The sequence below is a fragment of the Erpetoichthys calabaricus genome, chromosome 14, assembly GCF_900747795.2.
Source record: "Erpetoichthys calabaricus chromosome 14, fErpCal1.3, whole genome shotgun sequence".
Classification (NCBI taxonomy): Eukaryota; Metazoa; Chordata; class Cladistia; order Polypteriformes; family Polypteridae; genus Erpetoichthys; species Erpetoichthys calabaricus.
In genome coordinates, this window is record NC_041407.2 from 28985860 (window position 1) to 29012536 (window position 26677).

General features: G+C 39.2%; 1 protein-coding gene across 4 annotated transcripts in view; it reads left to right on the plus strand.

The window, feature by feature from the left end:
* LOC114664826 (receptor-type tyrosine-protein phosphatase U-like) overlaps positions 1-26677 on the plus strand; it is a 1094815-nt gene that overhangs the window by 1036498 nt on the left and 31640 nt on the right. For all 4 annotated transcript variants that reach the window (XM_028819112.2, XM_028819113.2, XM_028819114.2 and 1 more), the window contains 3 exons: positions 8516-8613; positions 15880-15996; positions 22848-23002. In XM_028819112.2, coding sequence (XP_028674945.1) covers positions 8516-8613; positions 15880-15996; positions 22848-23002 — 370 coding nt within the window. The remainder of the gene's footprint in view (positions 1-8515; positions 8614-15879; positions 15997-22847; positions 23003-26677) is intronic.

Here is a 26677-nt window from a genome sequence, read left to right on the forward strand (position 1 = left end):
CATAAGGCTGTATATAAATATACTCATCAGAGTAGCCTGAATTCACTATGGCATGAGTTCTACCAGGAGCTACAAAAAAGGGTTCAGCTTGAATCAGATTCAGATTCATTCTTTAGCTTTTCAGTGACAGTGGATCACACTTACACATGGTGCATTACTTCTCACGATACTGAGTTGAGAACACGTACCTGAGCAGACCACTATATTGAAACAAAGACACCAAGGTCTCCTAATATGATCTTTGCATTACGAATTAGTACATTGTCTTTCCAGAAGCAACTGTTAACAAATAGGTAAAAGATGGTCATTGTCCTGAATCGTGGTTTACTAACCTGTAGAACTCAATGTTTTTATTTTCATTCATTTTGTTATATACTCTGGATTGTTATTTCTTATTTTAACATGATGTCATTCTGTGACCATTTCAGGACCTTTCTCACTATCACAACAAAGTTATTGATGGTGGCTGCATTATCAGACTTATGACCCGAGACAAATGTCATCTCCATAATTATCACACACATTTTATTATGATAGTGCTCTCTCAAGCAAATGCCACATTAGTCAACATCTAGTCGTAGGGGATGTCAGACTTGCGGACTGCGCACTGGACCACGTCAATTGAAATACCTGAAAAAACATCACTGGGCATGTCAAACTTAGCGATTGCATGCAGACTGTCCAGTTCAGTCATGCTTTCCCTTTTTCAGACAACCAATAGCAGGGTGTCTGATGAAGCTGGTGCTGTACCAAGAATTAACAGGTATGGCACATTCAGTCGCAATGTTGACCCTTTTTCTTTTTTTCTATTTAATCATGGTGCATAAAACTAATGATCTCAGACAGATGAGCTTCTCCTCTGTTTGTTAGGCTCAAAACACTCGTGGTCCTTATTCCTCATTGCTCTGCTATATGCATTATACTTCCTGATGAACATTAATTGGTTGTCAGCTCTCATCCAGACAGAGACCACCCCTACAACTAAAGACAACAACAAACCTGTTTGATTTCGTCAGGGCAAGTTGCAGACTAATTGGAGTGAGTCACTGGGCATGTCCTATTATGGGAGTGCGACACCGACTGCCTCAGACTTGCTAAGGATATGTAAATGAAGACTGAAAATTACTGCAAAAGTCATCTGATGTGACACAGCATTCATCCATCCATCCATTTTCCAACCCGCTGAATCCGAACACAGGGTCACGGGGGTCTGCTGGAGCCAATCCCAGCCAACACAGGGCACAAGGCAGGAAACAATCCTGGGCAGGGTGCCAACCCACCGCAGGACACACACAAACACACCAAGCACACACTAGGGCCAATTTAGAATCGCCAATCCACCTAACCTGCATGTCTTTAGAATGTGGGAGGAAACCGGAGCGCCCGGAGGAAACCCACGCAGACACGGGGAGAACATGGAAACTCCACGCAGGGAGGACCCGGGAATCGAACCCGGGTCTCCTAACTGCGAGGCAGCAGCGCTACCACTGCGCCACCGTGCCGCCCACACAGCATTCAATTATCAAAAAAAATTGTTCACAAGAATATAATTATATAATAGAATTTTTAGTTACAGTTAGGAACATTTTGCCTTGTTATTATTTAGGCCTTCAGCATGGCTTTGTGGATCAATTACCACTAATGTTTTCTGGCCTCAGACCCTCAGCTTCACAATCAGCTATACTCACCATCTCGTCTAAAGATTACTACTTAATCTCCTTATTTTAGCAGATATTAAATGTCATTGCCAGTTTCCATCTGGCCATAATAACGATGAAAAGATGCACTTGACCAGAAATATAATGTTGTGCCTTCAAACATTAGTCTCCACATACCAGGATACCAAGTGTGCATGTGAAGAGCACTCTTACAGGTCTGACCGGAATTTGCCCTTTCCATTAATGAACGCCAGTTATAATTGGCCACATTTTCCGCTCTTCAACTGCTCTGCACTGATGTCAGTGTTCCCACCGTGGCCGTTCTGTTTTCCCAGTAGGTCATTTGCTATTGAACATCATCCATATATTATAATGTGATTCTTCACACCATTGTACCGTTTCAGTGATTATGATCAGCATGCAGGCCTCCTGCTTCTGCCCATCATCTGGTCTGTTGTTTTCATAATGCCATTTTGTAGATATTTTTTTAGATTATTGACAATGCACTCAAAAGACAAACTGCATTTTATATAGCCAAAGGAAATGTAGCCAAAGTTAGATTGGTGCCATTGATGCATATGAGCAGGAGGAGGATTGTAGACTGCCAACAGGATGCTATGAAGCATCCGTATTTCAGGGTGGTTTTAGATGTCACTACAATTAGTGAAGAAGAGACACTGATGGCTTGTCCTCTAAAAATCATTCTGAAAATGAAACATTTCCATTCCATAAATGCAGAAGATATTTATGTGCAAAATTGTATAGTACTGTGCTAAAAATTTTAGGCTGCACAATGAAAATTAATCTCTTAATTAAAGATGGTTGGCACGGAAAGAATAAACAATAACAAATAACAAGAAAGGACAAGTCAGTATTTTGTGTGGCCTCAACTGGAACTAGGGAATCCATTCCCGGGCTCCCGGTAATCGGATTCCCGAACATTTTTCATTCCTGCATTCCCGCAAAACGGGAATGGCCAAGCTCGCATATATAGCATGTAAAAGTGTAAAAATCAATCAAGAAATAACAGAGTTATAGTTGAAAATAATTAAGGTGGCACCATTGCTGCAGCTTGCACTTCATCAGACAACAGCTTCGAACAGCAACTTGAAATGTCCAGGAATGGATTCCCTACTTGGAACTCCAAATAGTAATCATTCAATGTGGTACACTACTTATATATTTTTTTCAAATATTCCTGTGATATTTTTTTCAAGGATTTACCTGAACTCTTCTTTTTAATTTGGTTGTTATTTGGTTCTTTTCCTGCCTAGGTGAACCCACACAGCTTCAGAAAAGTTGAGGTCGGGGTCCTGAAGTGCCCAACCTAATAGTGTTACTGTTTAGTGCCCATCTTCCACACCAAGTGGTGTTTCATTGTATTTGTAGTGATTTTTGGTGTCTTGTGCTGAAGATGTTTTTGCCAAATGTACTGTACCTTCCAGGTCTGTTTACTAGGTTGGTCTACTCCTACATCTTAAGATTAACAAACACACAGATACACACACATACACATGACATCCTAGCCAGACAATGTAATGCCAATTGCCAGTCACCTCACAATATTCCACATAGGACCATCTTCACATACGTATGTAGGACTGATGCCATATGCCTGTCACTCCTGGTACTCTACACAAGGACTCACAATCACCAGCGCTAACATATGGCTGTCCTCACGACACATGAAGTCTTAACAGTTTTTTTAGTTATATGCCATTTATCAACCAATGTCTTACTTCCATCGCACTTGTTCTTCTTTTTGAGGTGCAACCTCTCAGGAAATCAGGATTGTCAAGGGTCACAGGTTGGAGTGGCCAACTTTTTTGATTTAAGCAATCAGCATTATGGATAGCTTACATTCTTGGACATCCAGCTCAGGTGGTCTCGATTTCTGATGTTTGTAATGACATTCTGCTTTTGTCTCCTCTGGTTCCTCGGATGAGCCATATTTATGATTAAATTTCACCTTGGGCTTTGAGACATGTGACGTTATACACATTTGATTGGTTGTCTGTCCGTATGGTGTATGACTCTGCTCAAAGCCTTTGATCTTTTCACAGACCTGAGTAATGCTGTCCTTTCCCAGACTATAAACTGATTGGAACATCTTTTGATCCTGTGGCGTTCATTCTTATTATCTGTTCTAAATCGTATCCATTTTCTGTATCATTATGTTGTAAACTGACTGAAACAGATGCATTAAATTTATAAATTAGTGGTGCAATACAGAAGAAGAATGTACAAAAAGGGATGTTTGCAATGTTAATTGCCCCTGTAGTTAAAGTCCTGTAAAGTCAATTCATCCTGATTCATTTGAGCAAAAATTAAAACATAAGCAGTCTGTGGTTTCAAAAAATTAAGAATTTACACTCTAGGGCACAGAAGGTACATCATGATGGATAAAAATCTGTTTATATTTCTCAGTAGTCATCACTCCATTGATTTTGTCCATATCCCATACACCCTTTCAGATCATGACAGGGCCATTCACACGAGGTTGCAGACCGGCATCTTCTCACCCCTTTTGTTCTGACACAGTGTTATCATTGTGAACCAAAAATATCAGATTTAGACTCTTTGCTCCATAAGACCAGTTTTCATTTCTAAGATTTATGGTCTTTTATGTACTACAGTATCCCCCACTTGTTGCATTTTCACAAGAATGGCTTCTTTGCTGCAGCAATGTAGCTTTGGTACTTGGTGAGCACCTTCATGAATTTCACTTAAGAAATGACTTTTTTTTCAAATAAAGACAGCTTTTGGGGCCTTTCACTGCATTCTCCATCTTCAATTTGCCCACTCTCCCCTAGTCTCCTTATGGCAGCTTGAACACTATATCCAGTTGGTGGGTAGTTGCTTGCGGACAATAGCCTTGTTGATACAAAAGTAATATTTATGCCTGTCAAACTGTGTTAGTGTAGCCATTTCCAAACCTCTGCTAGCTTTATGATATCATCCAGTATGCTATTTATGTGTTGTACTGTACCACTGGCTTACCTGATTTGAGTAATCATCACCTCATTAATTTGAATTACCTGTGCTGTTGTAAATTAATACATTTATAGAGATGCTTGGAAATTTTGTGTTGTTGAAACCATCTCACAAGACAAGTACATTTTGGAAACCAAAATTAATTCTGGGCGGCACGGTGGCGCAGTGGGTAGCGCTGCTGCCTCGCAGCTGGGAGACCTGGGGACCTGGGTTCGATTCCCGGGTCCTCCCTGCGTGGAGTTTGCATGTTCTCCCCGTGTCTGCGTGGGTTTCCTCTGGGCGCTCCGGTTTCCTCCCACAATCCAAAGACATGCAGGTTAGGTGGATTGGCGATTCTAAATTGGCCCTAGTGTGTGCTTGGTGTGTGTTTGTGTGTGTCCTGCGGTGGGCTGGCACCCTGCCTGGGATTGGTTCCCTGCCTTGTGCCCTGTGTTGGCTGGGATTGGCTCCAGCAGACCCCCGTGACTCTGTTTGGATTCAGCGGGTTGGAAAATGGATGGATGGATGGATGGAAAATTAATTCTTGTTATTTGTTATTACATGTGTACATTTGTATTTATCTGCATTTGACATGGTGGATACAGAGAAATTGTGGAAGGTGATAAGAGTAAGGCTTATCATTGAAGAACCATCATCTGCTTCAAGTGCTGTACACAATCAGACTACAGTCCAAGTAGAAAGCAAATTGCAGAGTGGTTTGATGTGAAAAACCAGACTGAGACAAGGGTGCTTATTATGTCATGTTATCAGAAACCCGTTAAAAGATCTAGACTGCCAGAAATTTGAAATAAGGATCAACTATGTGACACCAGATGGACAAAGGTAAAGAGTAGATCTAGTTGTGGTTGTTGAATACATTCTTGCTCTTCTATACGCTGATGACCCTGTCTCTGTCTGCTAGGGCAGAGAGACACCCAAAGAGGTACTCAGCTGTATTGAGAAATCTATGAGAAAAGAAGATCCATCAATAAATATTGGTATAACAAAATATCTAGTCACTGGTGAGGTGAACAATGACAGAACATCATTGAAGACAAAAATATCAAGAGGAGGAGAGAATTCAGAAGTGACTGATTTTGTATGTCTGAGTAGCCTGGTAGATGAAATGTGTTTACTGGCAAAGGTGATAGAATACAACATCAGCCTCGAGTCTTTCAGGTTCAACCGACTGAAAAAAGCACTGTGGAATCAAAATGGTGTAAGCCTTGAAACCAAAACAGAGGTGTGCTACTGTTCTACTGTCCCTTCAACAGTTCTGTTGAACAGAGACCTGGACCTTTACTTACAATGATTATGCTAAACTCAGCTCCTTCCAAACAAAGAAACTAGGAAGGATAGTTGGTAGAAAAAGAACTGAAATAAGTAATGCAGCCCTCTGGAAAAAGACAAGGCACTGGCCACTTGAGAGTATGGTGAGAGAATTCTGGTTAAGGTGGGGCAGACATGTCAAATGAATAGGTGTTGCTAGATGGAATACCAAAGCATATCCTTTTCAGATTCTGTGAAAAGGCAAATCGATCAGAAGAAGAAGATGACCCAAGATGAACTGGATGGAAAACTGAGAAGCGAACGTGCTGCAGTCGATGTCACCAGTGATCAATGGAAATAGAAAGCCAACAGTCAACTCAAAAGGCTTTGGATCATCTCATCCCTAACTTCTGAAAGGAAGAAGCAGGACACATTATTATAATTAGTATTTATTCTAAAGATATACTGTATGCTTTTATAAACACCCAGATGGATAAAAAGCTGTAATGTTATTAGCTTGCCAAGAACACCTTATGTTGGCTCACGCAACATTTACTACCAAAACAAAACTCCAAAGAGATTAAATTAGTTTTAAAACTAAACTGCTTGGAACAGCTAGATAATTCAGTTTAGAAGGATTAATTATAAAAAAATTAACAGAGAACCCCAGAGGCAGCATCTGTAATATCTCTTTTGAGTTTTAAATTAATTTTTTCCAACCAGCAGAACCTTATATCTGGGGAACTATTTTTGAGGTGATGTATACCATCTTTGCATTGCAGTGTCTTACTACAGTACCTCGTGCCAACCTGAAGAGAGATTAATTTGTGTCACCTAACTTCAAGGTGAACACATTTGGCTTTATATTCTGTACCCTTTGGAGGAGTTGGGGGTTTTACCTCTACGTAGGTGTGAATCTACTTGCTAGTTGAAGACGCAAAAATGCTTTCTGTCCATTTTAGCAAGACAGTACTCAGTCTTTCCAATTTCAAGTTTATGGTCGACTATACAAAGTACAATGAGATTCTTACATGCTTGTCTCCCTCAGACTAGTGACACTGATACAATGCCAATAGCACTGGCAGACAACACCATACAGATGATATGAATACAGCATAAGAGACACATGGGAGGTACACCCATGCAGTAGGTGCAGCCTTATGACCTTAGCATGCACACTGTCCTGAATCCAGCTGTTGTGGTGGTAATGGTCTTCTACAGATGCCACAAGAGAGAAATCAGGAAATTGACGGTATAGGATAAGAAAAGCCTTTAATAACACTACTTGCCTTTTCAAGGTAGTATATGATATATAGCATATCCTGAACAGAAGGGAGCTGTGTGACAGTAATGTTCTGTGTCGCCTTCATCACCTGCTGCTGTGCTATGCTGTGACCCAGAGCTTGCAGGTGCCATACCTGGATATTATGCAGCCAAGAAAAAACACTCCACTTAGCATCTGTAGTAGTTGGTGAACACAAATGGGGACAGCCAGACTTTCCTCCAACATCTGAGGAAGCAACGTCAACGGCAAGTCATCAAGATATGTTGTCCCCACTTAGGTCATTACTGATGATGACTTCAAGAAATTTAAAGCTGCTGTCAAATTCCACAGCATCCCCTCAGTTTAACAATAAGCTAACGAGCTCATTAGGTTTACGAGAGAGATCCCAGCTTTCATTTGTAAAGTACTGAAAACAAATTTACACATCTTGCACACACTCTTGGACACACAGTTCATTAGTTGTTTTTTTTCTGGTTATTAGTCCAACTCCCTTAATCAGTAGACCACCATAGCAACACATCCATGTGCTGCTTTCATTTCACGCTTTTAATGAACATTACCTTGACATTTTGACATGAACCTCTAGTTTGTTTTGCATTATAGCATTGTTCATTTCAAGATACCCTTCATTTTTCATGCATATATTTGTTATAGGGCGACACGGTGGTGCAATGATAGCACACCTGCCTCATAGTAAGGAAGCTGGGATTCCCTTCATGGAGGTTCCTTGGGTCTAATGATTTGTAGGACAGGCTCCAGCTGCCCTGCAACGCTGCCCTAGATAAGCAGATTGGGATAATGGATGGATGGGACATATTTTGTGTTTCTTTTTATTATTATTATCCTTCTGCATTTAGCAGACACTAACAAAATGTCAATAAACATAAAATGCTTTTGAGTATCAAACAAGGTAAGAACAGTATTCATTACCCTTCTTCACAGATCTCCGCACTTCACATTCCTGAAGTGCCACAGTTTTGAGTGGAAGGTGCAAAATGTTTTCATGCTAATGGGTAGGCATGTATTCAAACAGGGCATTAACATGGATAGTAGATTATTTTCACACATCAATCAGATCATTTTCAAATATTTTAAGAGATTAACTCATTATTTTGCTATTACTAACTTCACTACTTTTATTCTAGTATTGTACTTTTTAAGTTTTTATAATTAATAATCCAGTAACAGCTTTAATACCAGTATCACACAATAAATCTGTAACAATCAGTGCAAATAAACATTCACAGTGAATCTTGAGTAGAATATTCTGTCAGCATTGACAAGTGCTTTGGAATTCTGGGAATGCACTTCTTTATTCTTGGTGTTACAGGGCCCAAGCAGGAGATGCTGTATGACTTCTGGAGGATGGTTTGGCAGGAAAACAGCTTCATCATTGTGATGATAACCAAGCTTGTGGAAGTTGGCAGGGTGAGTTCAACAATTTCTTAACTTATATCAATAAAATGTTCTTCCTCCAGCTGTCCCTTTAGAGAGACTCTGCATAAAAACAGAACAAGGTCTTAAATGTCATTATTTCTCATGTAAACTTCACCTTGAACTCATTTTGTTACGCTCTGATCACTCAGTTGTGCCCCAACCAGTTTTTGTAATACAGTCAGTACATTTTGCTCCAGTCAGTTAGGTATGTGATGATACATCACCAGAGGCGGCACTTAAAATAATTGAAGAGAAGCAGCAAAGTGACCCAACAGGTCCTCTTAAGGCTCGTTATTACTCGGCAGTACATACTAGGTAGAAGCAGAAGTGGTCACACACAGAGGATGCACACTCTGGTCTGTTAACAGTACAAACATTCAATGTGCGGCACTTCATGCTTGCAGAATCCCCCGACTTTGCCCCCAAGTGTTTTCTTTGCCTTTCCAACTTGATTGCATCAATCAGATATTTCCATTTCTAACTGCACAAACTTTCGTTTTTGCCCGGGGTCTGGGAAATTTCTTGCCATGAATTTGAGCAAATGTGGCTGTCTCTGTGTGCTTTTAATGCTGGTTTATGTAGGGACAGGTAGCGGCAAATCATGTTGCCCAACTTTTTCTCAAAAGTGGATGTATTTTCTTGTCTATCAGTCAATGCGCACCAGGGGCCTCATATAAAACGCTGTGCATAGAACTCACACTATAACATGGCGTAAGCACAAAAGCGTGAATGTGCGTATGCACAGAAAAATCCAGATTCATAAATCTGTGCATTCACCAACTTCCACGTTCTTCCGCTACATAAATCCCGATCAGCGTGAAAAGTAACGCATGCGCACACGTGTGCTGCCCCACTCCAACTCCTCCCAGAATTAGGCGTCTTTGAATATGCAAATCAATATAAATAGCCCTTAAGCTCAGCGTTCTGTGAAAAGACAATGGGAAAAACACGGGGAAAAATAGAAGAATTTCAGCGAATACCAAGTGGAGGCAAGGAAAAACTTACTATTCGTTGGTTTAAAGGAAAAACTTACTATTCATTGGTTTAAACAGTGATATAAACAACAAAAGGAAGTTGATCGAGTGACATATAGTGTTGGAGAAACTTGAAAGCTCAAGTTCACAAAGTCGCACAGTGCCCAAAATAAAAAAGAAGTTGTCACATATCAAAGTCGGCGTGAAAAGCCGAGTTGTAGCCCACCATCTGAGTGTCATATGAAAGCTTATTAGGGTACAGAGAGAAAAAAAAGGCACACAGTGGGAAAAAAGCTTGAAATGTCAACTTTAATCTCGAAATTTCCACTTTAATCACGTAGTTTAATTTGTCATTAAAGTAGAACATCATAAACTTCATCTTAAAATCATTTAATTTAGTAGTTTCTCAAATCCCATCGTAACTAAAGTAGCATGTTAAATGCTTTGTTTTGTATTTGATCTTCTATGTGCTCTATGTGTGTGAATCACTATGTGCTTCTGAGCTTTCTCTTCCTCCAACAGGACACAGAATTCATTACATTCGTGATATTACAGCTCTCTGAATAATTTAAATACTGAGATGTATATGTGATATCTTTTTCATGATGATAGGAATGAAAGCATGTTATTAAACATGGGAACATAGTGGTGCAGTGATTGTTCATGTCTCACGCAAGATGCTTGCTGCGCCATGCGCGACCGTCGATGAAATAATTTATTGCAGCAGTGCTGTCTCTTTCAAACATACTAACCCCCAATTTCTGTCCCTACTTTTCTTTCTCCAAATACCCAATCGCCACACAATCAGCTCTGTAGACGTTAAGCCATCTGTAAGCTTAGAACGACAATTCTTCAAAATGTTTAAGGAACATTGAAATATCTTCATAGTACATGTTTAATTATTCTATCCATCTATCCTTCTAGTGTTGTGCCAGCCCAGCAAGAATACAGCGCGAGGTAGGAACAATCCGTGAACTAGCTAGCACTGCGGCATCGTGTCCTCACATGTTTAATTATTAACAATATAGATTATTTAAATGAAGTTAAAGTTTTATCTGTATAATATAATCAACATATTTTGCTGCATTTCATCTTAAAAATGATTTTGTCATCATATGTAAATACACGCTTTATACAGTGGCGCAGATTGTGCAATATTATAACTGTAGTGCAAGTTTGCAGTGAGGTGATAGATAGATAGATAGATAGATAGATAGATAGATAGATAGATAGATAGATAGATAGATAGATAGATAGATAGATAGATAGATAGATAGATAGATAGATAGATAGATAGGATACTTTATTAATCCCAAGGGGAAATTCACATACTCCAGAAGCAGCATACTTATAAAGAAACAATATTAAATTAAAGAGTGATAAAAAATGCAGGTAAAACAGACAATAACTTTGTATAATGTTAACGTTTACCCCCCTGGGTGGAATTGAACAGTCACACAGTGTGGGGGAGGAACGATCTTAATTGTATATCTTTAATTGTACTTATAAGTACAAACAGTTCTACAAGGAGCACTTGATGGACTGATTGAGTGCGTTTATAGTTCTTGGGATGAAACTGTTTCTGAACCGCGAGATCCGTACAGGAAAGTCTCTGAAGCGTTTTGCTGTGGCTGAGGCAACGTGTGCTTGATGCTGTATACCAATAATTCTCTTTCCAATCAACTGCTGCTGTAATTCCAAACTCAGATACAGTGATATAAATACTCCGAGTGGTGCAGTGAGAGTAACATGGAAAAAGATGATCCGCTGTGGCAACCCTTAACGGGAGCAGCTGAAAGAAGAAAAAGAAGGTGCAGTGAGAGTTACAACGCTAAAGCAGTTATGGTATTTGGAATACTATGGCTATTCCCTGGACCATTATATTGCTACAGGTTAATTACAATCAGATGCATTACACTAATAAACAATATGCAGTTAGTTTCAGTGTATTTATAAAGCCGCGTCAGGAATGTGGGTCTAAGAAAGAAAGGGTAACCACAGAGGAAAAGTTAGCACTGCTTTGACGTTGGGTGCCCCCAGTCTGCAAAACCGAGCAGAGAACTTGCGTACGCCAGGTTATGAGGTACCATGGAAATGTGCGTGGCTTTATGCCAAGTTCAGGTTTTATACATCGCAATTTGAGCGTGGAAATGTTTGTACGCAACATTTCTGTGCATATGCACCGTTTATACATGAACCACCAGGTGTGCAGGGGAAACGTTAGTCAAGAAGAGTTGAGCTGTAGACCTCCACAGCTCTGCGACTCAACAGATAGCCAACTGGATTGCACATTTTTGTCACCTGGTTTACTTGACATGAGTCAGACAGCCCTCCACAACACTAATCTTATCCATAGTGTGTAAAACTGAGGGGATGCTGTGGAATTTGACAACAGGTGTAATCGCATAACCTCGCCGACATGTAATGCAAAGCGACAATCTCCTCAACAGAGTGGAGCTCTGCAGCTGGACTCTGTTGGCACAGGCACAAATTTCTGGAAGCACACCATCATTGATGTGAGGGTCCTTGCATCATGACTGCTGATGAAATTCAAGTCACATTTGCATCAACATGAATGCGCCAGTTATAAACAGGCCTTTAGTCTGTAGTGGAGCCATAGGTGGATCATATGGAAACTGGTATAGGAGTTAAATGAGAAAAAACTATGTTCTATGGCAATTTCCAGACTGTTTGATTCTTTTTAAATTTGTTTAAAAAGTTAAAAATATGTGATTTACAAATTATTTGTCCCTTTGGGCTTTTTGTCACATATTCTAGTTGCAGCAGGGAATCACCAGGCCTTTAACCTGAAACTTCTGCCACTCATTTAAGTAATGTTTAGGTAAAAATCAAAACTCAACAGATATTTCCAAGCTAATTAAACATAAACACTTTAATGGTTACCTTAAATGTTCACCACATTTTCTTTTGTACCCCATACAGGCCTGTGATAATTATTTAAATGAATTGCCCCCATGTATAATATTCATAAGTTCAGGTTAAATACACGTCACAGTTGGTCAGTATAGCTTAATTTATATTCCAAACAACATAATAAGAAACAAAAAAAAAGTAAAGCTAATCTGTAAGAAACCTTGTGGAAAGTACAGATAGGAAGAGTAAAGTGAAAAGATGTCCCGGTTTTCAGCTCTTCCAGTTGTGTTGGACAGGTTGCTGCTCCATTTCTGTGTTTGGGAAGCTGGTATGATGGAAGGACAAAGGGAGACTGCCTTGTGGGCCCAGGAGTTACACTTAGGCATAGTTTATTTTTGGACAGCCGCTGGGCTTCATTGGAACTGTAGTTCTGTGGGGGTCCTTGGGGCCTGTTAAAGGGAGCTTCACGTGTCAGGTGGAGGTTCTGTCTGACCAATAAGTGCTTCCTGGCTTTATTTAGCACTGAAATGCTGAAAGTTCTCCCCGGCCCAAGTTAAAAAGAGCCCTCCACCTAACACAAGTGAGTCAGCATCAGGAATGGAAAAGAACAAGACTCACTTGGGAGAAGTGAAGGAGTAAAAGGAGAAAGAATTGGACTTGTGCTGGTTTGAAGAAAAAAAAGGCTGACATGAAAGAATATCTTTAAATAAAAATAATTTTTAAACAAGGAACCATGTGTTGTGGTCAGTTGTCTCTGGGTTTTGGAGTGTGAGATACTCCCTACAAGGCCACACACTGTGCAGTGTATTAAAATGACAGAATTACTCAGTTTTCAAAACATCATGCCCTCTGTGTGTCTCAGTTTTCTCCAAAATCAGGCAAAACAACTGTTGGAGGGCCAAGACCCATGTGCAGTTTATTAAAAAAAAATCACCAAGGAGAAACCCTTTAAAACAAAATTTCATCCTCCTACAGTATTTTAAAAATCTAATTGTCTTAGGCTATGAGACATTTCCCAAAGTTCTGTAATATGCATCCTAACCAGACTGTGAAATTGTACAATATTTCAATAAAGTTCACCAACTATTGTGCTGTTTCTTCTTCTGATACATGGAAAATAAAAATGTGGCCATATAATATTATTGCATGGCTAGGGATTGAACACCAATCCCTGACACTCAGTATAATGCTTACACTATGAAAAAGTTTAAAAAATACCCTACTTGCTGGCCCAGGCCATGATAACTAATGGACTAAAATCAAAGTGCAGAGTGTAACAGCGGCCTACAGTACCCTGACGTCACACATGGCCGCTCACTCCACGGTGTTGTTCTCAAAAGTTACAAGTTACAAGTGCTAATAAAATGCACTGCATTTTTCATTCCTACAGATGGTGTATAAAACTGACACTTAAAACTTATAAAGGACATTTTAATTAGACAAAATGATAAGAAGCAAAGCCTGACACACAGAGGGAAGTCCCTGATGGTCTGACAGCAAGGGACCTGGGAGACCAACATGTCTTCTTCATACCTGATAATTAAATCTGTTATTTATTTACATGATTTATTCCTGCTCTCATTTTACTACATTAATGAGGGCAGATCAACAAAATGTTTAATGGAGTTGAGTGAGATTAATACTCCTATCACTATTTTTTTCCCTTTATTTTTATATTTAAATTTTAATGTATTGAGTTATAGTGGCAGTTTTATGTTACCCTCAATTATAAGGCATTTGCTGTAGGATTCTCAACAACATGCTAATGTTTGTGATTTGCCATCTGTTGTAATAAAAAATGCAATACATTTTATTGTAACTTGCATTACAAAATACATCCCAATAGATGGTGCCTCATAAATTAATGATGGGTGACTCACGAAGGATTCGCTCTTTTTGAATGACACTTTTCAGTGAATTATCAGAATCAGTTCATGGGGGCGTACAAACCAATTCAGCGGAGCTCAGCAGGAGTGCTGATGTGCATGCGTGTCATCGGTGTCTTTCATTTTGATGATGCTGGTAGAAGTTTCAAGTACAAAGAACCGCCTGAATAATGAGTCTCGACTCACTTCACTTACGATTCTTTTGAGTTCTAACTACATCAATATCAGTGAACAAAACTCCGTCACTGATGATTCTCTCACTCATAATACAAGTACAATACAGTAACCACACATTTACAGTATATTAAAATGTATACATTGTTCTGTCTTGCACAATTCATTATTGGAATTGTTTTAAACGGAATATATAAATGATATTAAAATGAAAACATTTATGTCATATAAAACAGAACCTTATAAAAATATTATTCAAATTATTGTTAGAAATTAGCTTTCAAGTTTACTTTAGATCACATTTTTTATGGCTCATTAACTGTAGTGCGTACGTATCATTATCTGTTCAAACTGAATCATCACCCACGAATGGGTCACGTGATTCTTGGTGTCTTATTTTAATTATGCCTCTTAAATGTGTTGTCATGCTTTGTGTAATGGAACAGGACAATGCTGTAGAAATTATCACCATGTTAAATTACATATACATATTTACATATATATTTTACACACACACACAAAATAATTTATGATTTATTCAATTATGCATTTGTGATGCAATCAGAGGGACCATGATTCCTGGACTTTACATATGTGCCAATGTCCAATCCTAAAAATTAATCAAAAGAATCAATTGAGTAGGTCAAAAGAATCAGTTCAGCAAAGTGACTCAAAATGCACATCACTGTCGTAAAAATGTTAACACAAAATACACCGAACTGCCACCCAGATAGAGACTGACTTATACAGATATGCATACAGATAACAATTATAATACAAATGCTGAAGGCTTAGTAATAACACAGTCGAGGAAAACAAAGACTTCATCACCACGTGTATACTAGAGAAATGCACACAAGCTTGTGCCTACAGTTGTATGCTTAAACGAATGTTCAACAATCCTCAACAAGGGTAGACTGTTAAAACAGATACGGCATTGTTGAGGGAACTGTCCTATGACCAAGACGTGAAAAATTGTTCAACAGTATGTGTGTTAAAATATGTGCTCTTTGCTAATTTTTTTGCACTTTATCAACGTATTAAAGTGATTTTTTAAAGTAAAACCAAGTTCACTGTCATGTGTATGTAGCACAATGAAATTTGTAATTGCGTGGCCCTTCAGAACAGTTGACAAAAATACAAAGTGAATAAACAAATAAAAAGCATATAGTACTCAGCCTTCAACATAGATACACAAAATATAGAATATGATTGGGCACATAATTGAATTATAACTTAAATATGATTACAAATTTGAACAAGGCGGGCAACTGTTGTTTGATGATGTGCTGTCAGTCCTCAATGGGTGTTCTCAGATTAACACCACTTTCTTTTTTGTCCCCTTCCAGGTGAAATGCTGCAAGTACTGGCCTGAAGACACAGAAATGTATGGCGATATTAAAATCACACTTCTGAAGACTGAAACGTTAGCAGAATACACAGTGCGCACATTCAGCCTGGAGAGGGTAATTATAGAAAGTTTTCACACTACAGCTTGCAAATGAACCAGTTAGTGTGATGAAGGATGCCTGGGGCCAAGAACAAATAGTATAATAAAAATGGCTTGCTTAGGAAAAACTGCCCCACAAAGTATGCTTATGCATGCCAGAATCTCAAATCAATCTGGTCTCTCAGTTATCGGAGATTAATGATGGAACATTTCTGAATGACATCTACTTAGTAAAAAGGAAAATATGATTGGCATGTCATTGGGAAAGGACAACCAAAGAAGGCACTAACAAAACAGAGAATAAAACTGTTCGGAAGTGACTGAGTGAATACAAAATGGCAGTATACTGTACCATAAGATGTCTCAACTTTGATGACATAAACAGAAGACAACTCATTTTAAAAAGTTCTGCTATCTTGCCTCATCCATCGCAGATTTAACTTTAGCTGGAATATGTCAGATCAGTACCAGGCGCAAGGTTGGAAACAATTTTTCGAATGAGTACTCTTGCATTCTTGGTTTTGGATTTTAGGATTCTCAATTTTTGCCATTTTATACTCTTGTACTTTGTTTTCTTCCAGGAGGAAATTTTTGCTTTTACAGACTCCTTGATCTCTTTTGGAACTCTGACCTTTGCCTTTTTTACTTTCTCATATACGAAGTATAGGGAAAGTATTGTAATCGTCCACAGATTCGATGTCGAGATTTTGAAGAATCTCAATGTTTTAGACCTCCCTGATTTTCCCTATACTCCATATACAGTGGGGCAAAAAAGTATTTAGTCAGCCACCAATTGTGCAAGTTCTCCCACTTAAAAAGATGAGAGAGGCCTGTAATTTTCATCATAGGTATACCTCAACTATGAGAGACAAAATGAGAAAAAAAATCCAGACAATCACATTGTCTGATTTTTGAAGAATTTATTTGCACCTTATGGTGGAAAAAAAGTATTTGGTCAATTACAAAAGTTCATCTCAATACTTTGTTATATACCCTTTGTTGGCAATGACAGAGGTCAAACGTTTCCTGTAAGCCTTCACAAGGTTTTCACACACTGTTGCTGGTATTTTGGCCCATTCCTCCATGCAGATCTCCTCTAGAGCACTGATGTTTTGGGGCTGTCGCTGGGCAACACGGACTTTCAACTCCCTCCAAAGATTTTCTATGGGGTTGAGATCTGGAGACTGGCTAGGCCACTCCAGGACCTTGAAATGCTTCTTACGAAGCCACTCCTTCGTTACCCGGGCGGTGTCTTTGGGATCATTGTCATGCTGAAAGACCCAGCCACGTTTCATCTTCAATGCCCTTGCTGATGGAAGAAGGTTTTCACTCAAAATCTGACAATACATGGCTCCATTCATTCTTTCCTTTACACGGATCAGTCGTCCTGGTCCCTTTGCAGAAAAACAGCCCCAAAGCCTGATGTTTCCACCCCCATGCTTTACAGTAGGTATGGTGTTCTTTGGATGCAACTCAGCATTCTTTCTTCTCCAAACACAACGAGTAGAGTTTTTACCAAAAAGTTCTATTTTGGTTTCATTCCTCTTCTGGATCATCCAAATGCTCTCTAGCAAACTTCAGACGGGCCTGCACATGTACTGGCTTAAGCAGGGGGACACGTCTGGCACTGCAGGATTTGAGTCCCTGGCGGCGTAGTGTGTTACTGATGGTAGCCTTTGTTACTTTGGTCCCAGCTCTCTGCAGGTCATTCACTAGGTCCCCCCGTGTGGTTCTGGGATTTTTGCTCACCGTTCTTGTGATCATTTTGACCAGATCTTGCGTGGAGCCCCAGATTGAGGGAGATTATCAGTGGTCTTGTATGTCTTCCATTTTCTAATAATTGCTCCCACAGTTGATTTCTTCACACCAAGCTGCTTACCTATTGCAGATTCAGTCTTCCCAGCCTGGTGCAGGTCTACAATTTTGTTTCTGGTGTCCTTTGACAGCTCTTTGGTCTTGGCCATAGTGGAGTTTGGAGTGTGACTGTTTGAGGTTGTGGACAGGTGTCTTTTATATTGATAACGAGTTCAAACAGGTGCCATTAATACAGGTAACGAGTGGAGGACAGAGGAGCCTCTTACAGAAGAAGTTACAGGTCTGTGAGAGCCAGAAATCTTGCTTGTTTGTAAGTGACCAAATACTTATTTTCCACCATAATTTGCAAATAAATTCTTTAAAAATCAGACAATGTGATTTTTCTGGATTTTTTTTCTCATTTTGTCACTCATAGTTGAGGTATACCTATGATGAAAATTACAGGCCTCTCTCATCTTTTTAAGTGGGAGAACTTGCACAATTGGTGGCTGACTAAATACTTTTTTGCCCCACTGTACAAGTGAGTCAGGGAGGTCTAAGATGTCGAGATTCATCAAAATCTCGACATCGAATCTGTGGACGATTACAATACTTTCCTCATACTTCGTACACAAGAAAGTATTGTAATCCTCCAAAAATTCCATTTCGAGATTTTGATGAATCGTGACGTTTTAGAGTCCAAAAATACTATTTTTGGAATTGTGTGTGTGTGTGTATAAACATGATAACTTGAGTACGCTTTCATTTAGGTCAACCAAATTTTGCATACAAGTGTTAGGTTCAAAACGTAGATTTCTATCAACTTTTAGGCTATTTCCGTTAACCGGAAGTGGTACTTTACCTTTTATTCATGGAGCTGCAGAGTTCGATTTATTCAACTTAACTTTTATAATAATTGTTCGATACTGTATATTATTAATTTGATTTGTTGTTGATGGTTCTTTAATGTACATAATATAAAAATATAATCATTGTCTTGCGGTTTACTCCTCAAATATCCATCCCCATATCTGAGTATACGAGAAAGTCGAGGGGAGACCACTCCAGATTTTTTTTTGACAAAGCCTCTGCCTCTTTCTTTTGTCTTTTAATTCCCACGTTAGTATATTCCATTCTTTCTATCAAAATCTTAACGTGTACATACATAAGTCCATACACTCATGCCGAATCCATTTAGATTTATTAATTATTCTAAGACAAGCTCTCTGGAGAGGATGCCAGTCCATTACAGTGCTCGTAGTCTGCTGCCAGGTTCGTTTAGAGTTGCCAATAATCTTAAAGTGCACACCCAGGATGGGACCGCAGTCCATCACAGAGAACACACCCATGCGTTAGGTTCATTTAGACGTGCCAGTTATTCAAAGACAAACATGCTTTGAATGTGTAAAGAACGAAATGTTTCTGTTTAAAAATATGGAACAGACTCCCTATCGGTGTAATTGTGCCCTGCAGCACACTGGCATTTTGTTAAGCGATGATTCCTGCCTTACACCAAATCCAACCTCCTTGCCCCAAGACAGAAAGCTGAAAATGGAAGGCTAGATGGATGAACCTGCTGTTGTGTTTGTGGCCTTCACTATTAGGTTAAGGCTGCTACAAATGGATCAGAACATGCCATTCAGTTTAATAAAGACTATAAATCCATTGTGTCTACTTTTTTCAAAATAATACTGAGTTGAGATTTTGAAGTCCTTAAAGTGCCACTCAGTTCCACACTAAGTGGTAATTTATTAATTGTGTCTATTGTCCTTTACATTGAGAAGAACTTTCTAATGTTTGTATGAAATCTACCCTTAACAAGTTTCCATTTGTGTCCCCCTGTTCTTGTTGCAGAACTTAATTTTAAGAAATAACTGGGATCCAATGTGCTAATTCCTCTCATTTTCAAAAAACTGTCCAAGCTGATATTCTGTCCATATTTCTTGCAAAGATTTGGCTGATTGAAGATTATCTGCCAATTCCACCTAGTATGGTATTCTCAGCGATCATAACAAGCTTGTTTTTTACATTCTTACATATAAAAACAGCAGCAATGATCCCTGGCAGACACCACTTTTAACATCACCTAACTCTGAAATACTTCCTTTTGACACACTTTAACTCTTTGTCCCCAATGTTTACTGCTGCACATCTACACACTAGGCCTTGAATTCAAATTTCTTCCGGTTTAACGACTAGCCTCTTATGTGGAACTTTATCAAAAGCTTTCTGAAATGAGAAGTCAAGTAAAATGACACCTTTTATTGGCTAACTAAAAAGATTACAATATGCAAGCTTTCGAGGCAACTCAGGCCCCTTGCATATTGTAATCTTTTTAGTTAGCCAATAAAATGAGTCATTTTACTTGACTTCTCATTTCATCCATAATGGCTAACACCACATAACACCCTACTACTAAAAGCTTTCTGAAAAACTGGATAAATAATATATGCACCCCTCTGATCATAGGCTTTCATTGCACTCCTTATACTTGTAGAATTCCAGCATATTCCTGAAATATGTTTTCCTCTGTCTGAACCCATGTTATTTACTAACACGCCTATTCTTGACATATGATGCTCAGTCATTTTCAATGAATTTGCCTGTGAGTCATGGTAAGCTTACTGGCTTAGAGCTATTTAGATCAGGTCATCTTTTTTAAATAATAAGAATATGTTGGTATTTCGTATGATGCAGACATTCATCAGAAGTGATCATATCTGGTAAGTATCAAAGTGACCTTTAGAAGATTATGATGGACATATCAAATTGTAACCTCTCTGAGAAGCGGAACCATTTTGTTAATTTGATGAAAATTACTGAAGATAGACAGCAGTTTTTAATCTCAGGTTATACAAAAAGCCATTCTGTGTCAAACAGTAGAGGTAGAAGTTAATAGATATAGTATAAAGGAAAGAAGACACTGACCTTGAATAATTTGAGACCTAAAATAAAAAAACAAAGAGCTGTTTTAAAAAATGAATGCATTAATTCAGCAGTACAGGATTCCATTTACAACTAAATAAAGACAGCGTAACGACATAGTAGATGCGAAAAACTGTGCCTCTCTCCACCACATCAAATGATTATAGTGTTCAAATTGTGTTTCATCAGGTCGATAAGACAACACTTTCTGTAACAATGTATAGAATAATTATGAAATTTACTAGAAATTAAAAGGTTGTTACGTGGAATATCTCCAATAACTGATCATAGTCCCCTCCATACATCTTTTTAAAGAGCTGGATCTAGTGTGGTGGTCCAAGTTCAAGACTGAGACAAAGTACCATCATTTCTTTTGTAGACAAGTTAAGAATCTGCAAACTACAGCATCTACGTGTACTGCAGTAACTTTATACAGCAAGCTGGACCTTTCAGTGGGTCTCCCTGTCTCATAATTGTTGTAACAAGTATGAACAAGATAAGTTGGATTATGAAAAGACTGACTGGTCATTGATTATCATATGGTGACATTTTTTGACAAGACTGCTTCCCATTTCCATGATAGTGTCCTCCATGACAGTCATTAAAGCTTTCATTGACGTTTTTGCCTAATTTACTAAATGTGTGTGCTTCTTTCTTTGGAATTGCTGGAAAAATGTCTCCAATGTTTGGCTGTCATCTACTGAGACACTCATTTCAGCTCAGAGGCATTTCTGCTCCCCATGCCTCTGTTGCTTGACACATAATTTTCAGAATTATTAATATTTGTTCTAGAAATCCTAATTAACAACACACCATACTGGGGTGGGGGGTGTCATCTAATTGGTCTTTAACCTGATCCTGTAAAAATCCCCTGAGTGTGTTTTGCCTGTTCTTCCTCATATTCTGGTTCTGTCCCCTTCTTTCATCTTTTGGACATAAGTATGATGTCTTCATCTTCTTTTCTGTCTATCAATATTCCTCAGTAATATCATTCTTTTAGATCTATCACTCATTGTTTCCACACACAAATGGAGGCTCTTCTGTGTAGCCAGTCCTGCTGCTAAACTCCACCTTGTTCCTCGCTAGAAAACTCTGGCTGTCTACTTTCATTGTCAGTTACATCAGGAGTTGTCAGCATCTCAAGCCAACAAAGCATCCATTAAGGCCAGCAAGGACTGAACTACAGCTGCTCAGTGCTGTAAAGCTGGGACATCTGCTGCCTCTGGATGATGCCTTTCCCCGCTCCCATTGTGCTGTCTTACCACCTGTAGCGTTCAATTCCCTGCAGAAATGCCAAGTTTAGCCCAGTATTCTGTACATCTGATTAATATTCAATGTCCTTAACTGACTCTAGATGTGGTTTAGGGTTGAGGATTGTGGATGTGCAAGGTTGTTCTGCTTTTTAGGTTGTAATAAACACAACTGAGTACAAATTTACAGGGTTGTAGGCCTATCGCACTTGATTCAGGAAAATTGTTAATTTGTTTCTAAGTCCTGTAAAACAGCAGCAGAGATAATACTGGATTTTTATTGTCAGATGCACAAAAAAATTTTCAGTTTGGGACACTCAGGTTTTAAAATACTGTATTTACTCGTGTACCACGCACCCTCGTGTAAGACGTGCACCCTAATTTTTACAAAGAAAATTGTGAAAAAAATTATGCCCCATGTACGACGCACGTTGTGATTGTATAGGAAGCGTTTAGGGCACGTTTTCTGCGAAATGCACTTCTGTTTTTGTTGCATGACGAAAGAGCGAGAGAGAGAGAGAAAGCGAGAGCACATGCGAGAGAGAGAGAGAGAGAGAGAGCGTGCGCGAGCCCAAGCAGAAGAAGTAAACATTACAGAAAATAAATTTCCTCGTGTATCACGCACACCTGATTTTCTAATGCTAATTTTCGGGGAAAAATGTGCGCGTGGTACACGTGTAAATTCGGTAAGTCAAAAATTAAAAATTCTCAGTTACCTGCTGTTGTTGTATTATGAAAAGCAAGCTAGACAAATGTCTGCTACGCGTAGGAAGCACTATTGAAGTTGTTGCATTTAATGAATATTCAAGTCTTGTCCCTTGATATTGTACTTTTTTTCCCCATGTTAATCCCAGCCAAGGTTAAGAAAAATGTGTGATTTGGTTTTGTATCTTGTCAGCGAGGCTACTCAGCAAAGCATGAGGTGCAACAGTTTCACTTCACGTCTTGGCCTGAACATGGAGTGCCTTACCATGCCACAGGACTTTTGGCCTTTATCCGCAGAGTTAAAGCATCTACGCCACATGACGCTGGGCCTGTTGTAGTTCACTGCAGGTAAGAAAATGTTTTACTTTAAAAACCACATTCACTGAAGAAAGACATAAGCAATGTCTCTAAACCATGCTTTAAATCTCAAATGATTGAGGTACCGTAGATACTCGCGTATAAGTCGAAAAATTTATGCCTTAAAATTCATTAAAAAAAAAAATAGGGTCGAATTATCCACGGGGCAACACAATTGTCCAAAAAATTTGGGTAATGACATTGTACACTCAACGCTTCACGGTGTTAAGTCACCGGTCATCTGCCGTTTCCCATGGTCTTTGAAATAATTATAAGCCAGCAATACTATTACTAATTAGCTAGTTTTTTTTCTAATTTCATTAAATAATTCTTTAAACTGTGAAATACTTGAATTTGAGCATTAGCTTTTGCAGGTTTTGGATAACAAACATACCATTAGCTGCCACGTGCAACCAGATTTGGAAATAATAAGAACCAAGGGAACGCACGCTATCAATGCGATGCAAGCGCAGCCCGCGATTCAAAAAATTTCTCTGCCTACCTGTTTGTCTCGTCTGACAGTAGCTAAAAAGCAGCATCAGGAGAGAGCAGCCTGAAGTAGTCCAGCAGCGGGTGATCTGTCGTGTCCAACACCAAGCCATGCTGTCTTGTGAAGTCTGGTAGCCAGTTCGGCTCCCACGGATCAATGTCTGGGTATTCCTCCCATGCGAACCTTGCCGTAGGTGCATCGGCTGCGTGAATGCGTTCAGCTGGCAGCCGATCAGCTGGCGCGGCATCGGCTGGTGTCCGATCAGCTGATGCCGGCTTCTCACTCTCTTGCTTGATTCCTGATCACTGTCAATAAAATCCGATTCTGAAAAATCAGAGTCCGACTCAGCGATAATGTGCAAAACATCGTCTGCCGAGTGTTTTCTTTTCTGCACTTGTTTCGCTCCCTTGTGACATGTCAATGCCATCTTGCCTTTGTTTACATTTGTTTACATTTCGCAGCTCACGCATACGTAAGGATTAGTTGCCGAGTCAACGAGTCTAGCATTTCTCCAAGCACAGAGGGAATGCCTGTGACGTGACAGTGAGTTTTGTCACCATTAACAGCTGATTGCGCCCTCTATCTCTGATAGCTGTCAAGTTTTACCCTCAACTTATACGCGGGTCACAACAAATTTCGTAATTTTCGGCTTAAAAATACACTCGACTTATCTGCGAGATCGACTAATACGCGAGTATCTACGGTAGTTCATCAGTTTCTCTAGAGTCATTCTACTGATACATTCAAATATACACTCCTTCCTTACTCTGTTCTCTTTTCATCCCACCACACTCTGAGTCCAGGACCCCAAGCTTATTGGCACTGTGATAAAACAGAGCTTTAAAGCCCCATCCAGAAACTACTTCCTTCCGAGCCAAAATCCTGGACCACCTCCCACATCAGTACTGTCCTCTGAAGCTGCTTGAGCCATCTCTGTGACCTCACTCTGGCAGCCCAGGAGTCCCTGTAGACCTGGGAACCAGCTTGTATTAGAAGGGCCGGGCAGCCCTGAATATGTAGCAGGGTGCCAAGTGAAACACCACATTAGTTGACTTGGGGAAGCTCCTAATCTATAACTTCCTGTCCTTCCATTATTCTCTTATTTCAAGAAAAGTGACTGCTATGGGATTCCTTTTAACATTTACAGGCAAACTGGCAACTGTGACGCACCATATTTGGCGTCAGGACATTGTATTCTTTGTCTCCTGTCTAGAATCACAAGACACAACCAACAATTCTGGTCTGACCAGATCTACCTTTATAATTATACACATTACATACTGTACATATTACTCTGTGGGGCCAAGAAGACTTCAAACTGGATTTCTTTTGAATGCTTGCACTCTCACACTTAGGGTACCAAAAAGGAAGGAGAAACTTCAGTGCTCATTAAAGCAGATGCAGCTCACCAACACAGTAGGACTTGAAAGTGTTGCTTCACAGCAGAAGAGCTCCCTCAGGCTGGCAGAACTTAATAGAATTCACTCGTGTCATCTTCAGTCAGAAGTAAAGTTCTCTGGTGGCCGTCTCTGTGCACCGCCCGTTGAGTCATGAAAGGAAGGACTAGAAGTCTACAAAGACCATCTTCCTACTGAGCACAACAAAAGGGTCCATTCTATGTTTGAGCAACTGCCTTTATTGGGTTTATGGGGTCATTACTGTCACACGTACACAGTACAATGAAATTCTTCCTTGCATGTGCTAATCAACCAAAGGCTTTATATCTCTCATGAGACTAAAGATTCAAAAACTGGAAACTCCCAGTTATTTCTTTCTGTCATTTCTTTCATCAGATTTTCTGGCAACGTCTATGCCACATGAGGATGAGAAATGCAGAACTGTGTTAGTAGAAGCTGTGCAAACTGAAACACTAAGGACGCCAATGGAGGAGATGTGCTGCGCTACTTTGGCCTCTCTAGACCAAGCAATCACATGGCGACCTCTGCTTTGTTCACTTCGTATATTTTCATCTCTCATTATTGCTTTTCCCAACAGCCATGCCTCACCAGATGTGCCCTGCCACATAATCTCTATACTCAGTCCTGGGGACCCACTGTGACTGCAGGTTTTTGTTCCAACCAGATTTATAATCAGTGATAATAATTAATCTCATTTCATTAGTTGATCTATTTTTCTCTTCTCTTATTCTGCATTCAGAAAAGCACAGCATTATAATTTTTACATTTAAGGCATTTAAAAAATTTCTATTTTTGCTTTAGCTTTAAATGCTTAACTCTCTTTTATCATTATTATATTATTTTGCTGTTCTTTTCTGTGTAGTTTGCTCTGTTCATTGTATCCTAATAATGACAATTAAAAACAAGCAGAACAGACAAACAACATTGAATGATGAAAGACTGAAACCTGTTCAACATCAAACCCTCGAATTAGTAAATAATGGACTAAATAACCAAAACACCTGGAAAAGCCGAATTAAAATATTGTTAAAAAACGTAAAAAAAAAAAACAGCCTTATCCCCATATGACTGCTTAGTATATTTTAATAAAGATTGCCAAAACATAGTTTTGTAATTCCTACATTGACCATAAAAAACAGAAACTAAGAAACAGCAGCTCACTTAATTTGGCTAAGAGTCCAATTTAAAAAAAGTAGTAGTTTGGAACAAAAACCTGCAGCACCGGTAGGTCCCAGGACCGAGTTTGGGATCCACTGCTCTTGACACACTCGGCTCTAATTCTAACCACAATTCCATGTTGGTTGGACAACAGTCACAGTGTACCACATTAGCTATGCCGCTACGATCAGAGTAAAGTGATGCCATGTTTAAGGCGTTTCTTTTTCTGCTGTTGGTCTTTCAAAGGAGTCTTGAAGGCTGAAGTTACGGCTAAGCAGGCAGTATTGGAAACACAAGGCTACAGGGTCACATACTCAACAGTGGCATTCTTGTGAAGTCATTTTATCAACTTATTTTATTCGTTGTAGTATGTAGAACATGCTGTGTCTAACACTACACTTTGGGCAACATTACTGTAATGCTTCTCAGGCTTGTCCACTATAAATAAAGTATTTTCATCATGGCTAGAACATAAATGCTTAGCAACTGCTATGAAAACAATTAGCACAGTTAGAATAGCTGCACATTAGGAAATGTTGAATATATTACGGTATTTCTAGTGATTTTGTTGGTATAAACACAATGTTTAAAAATGTTTGA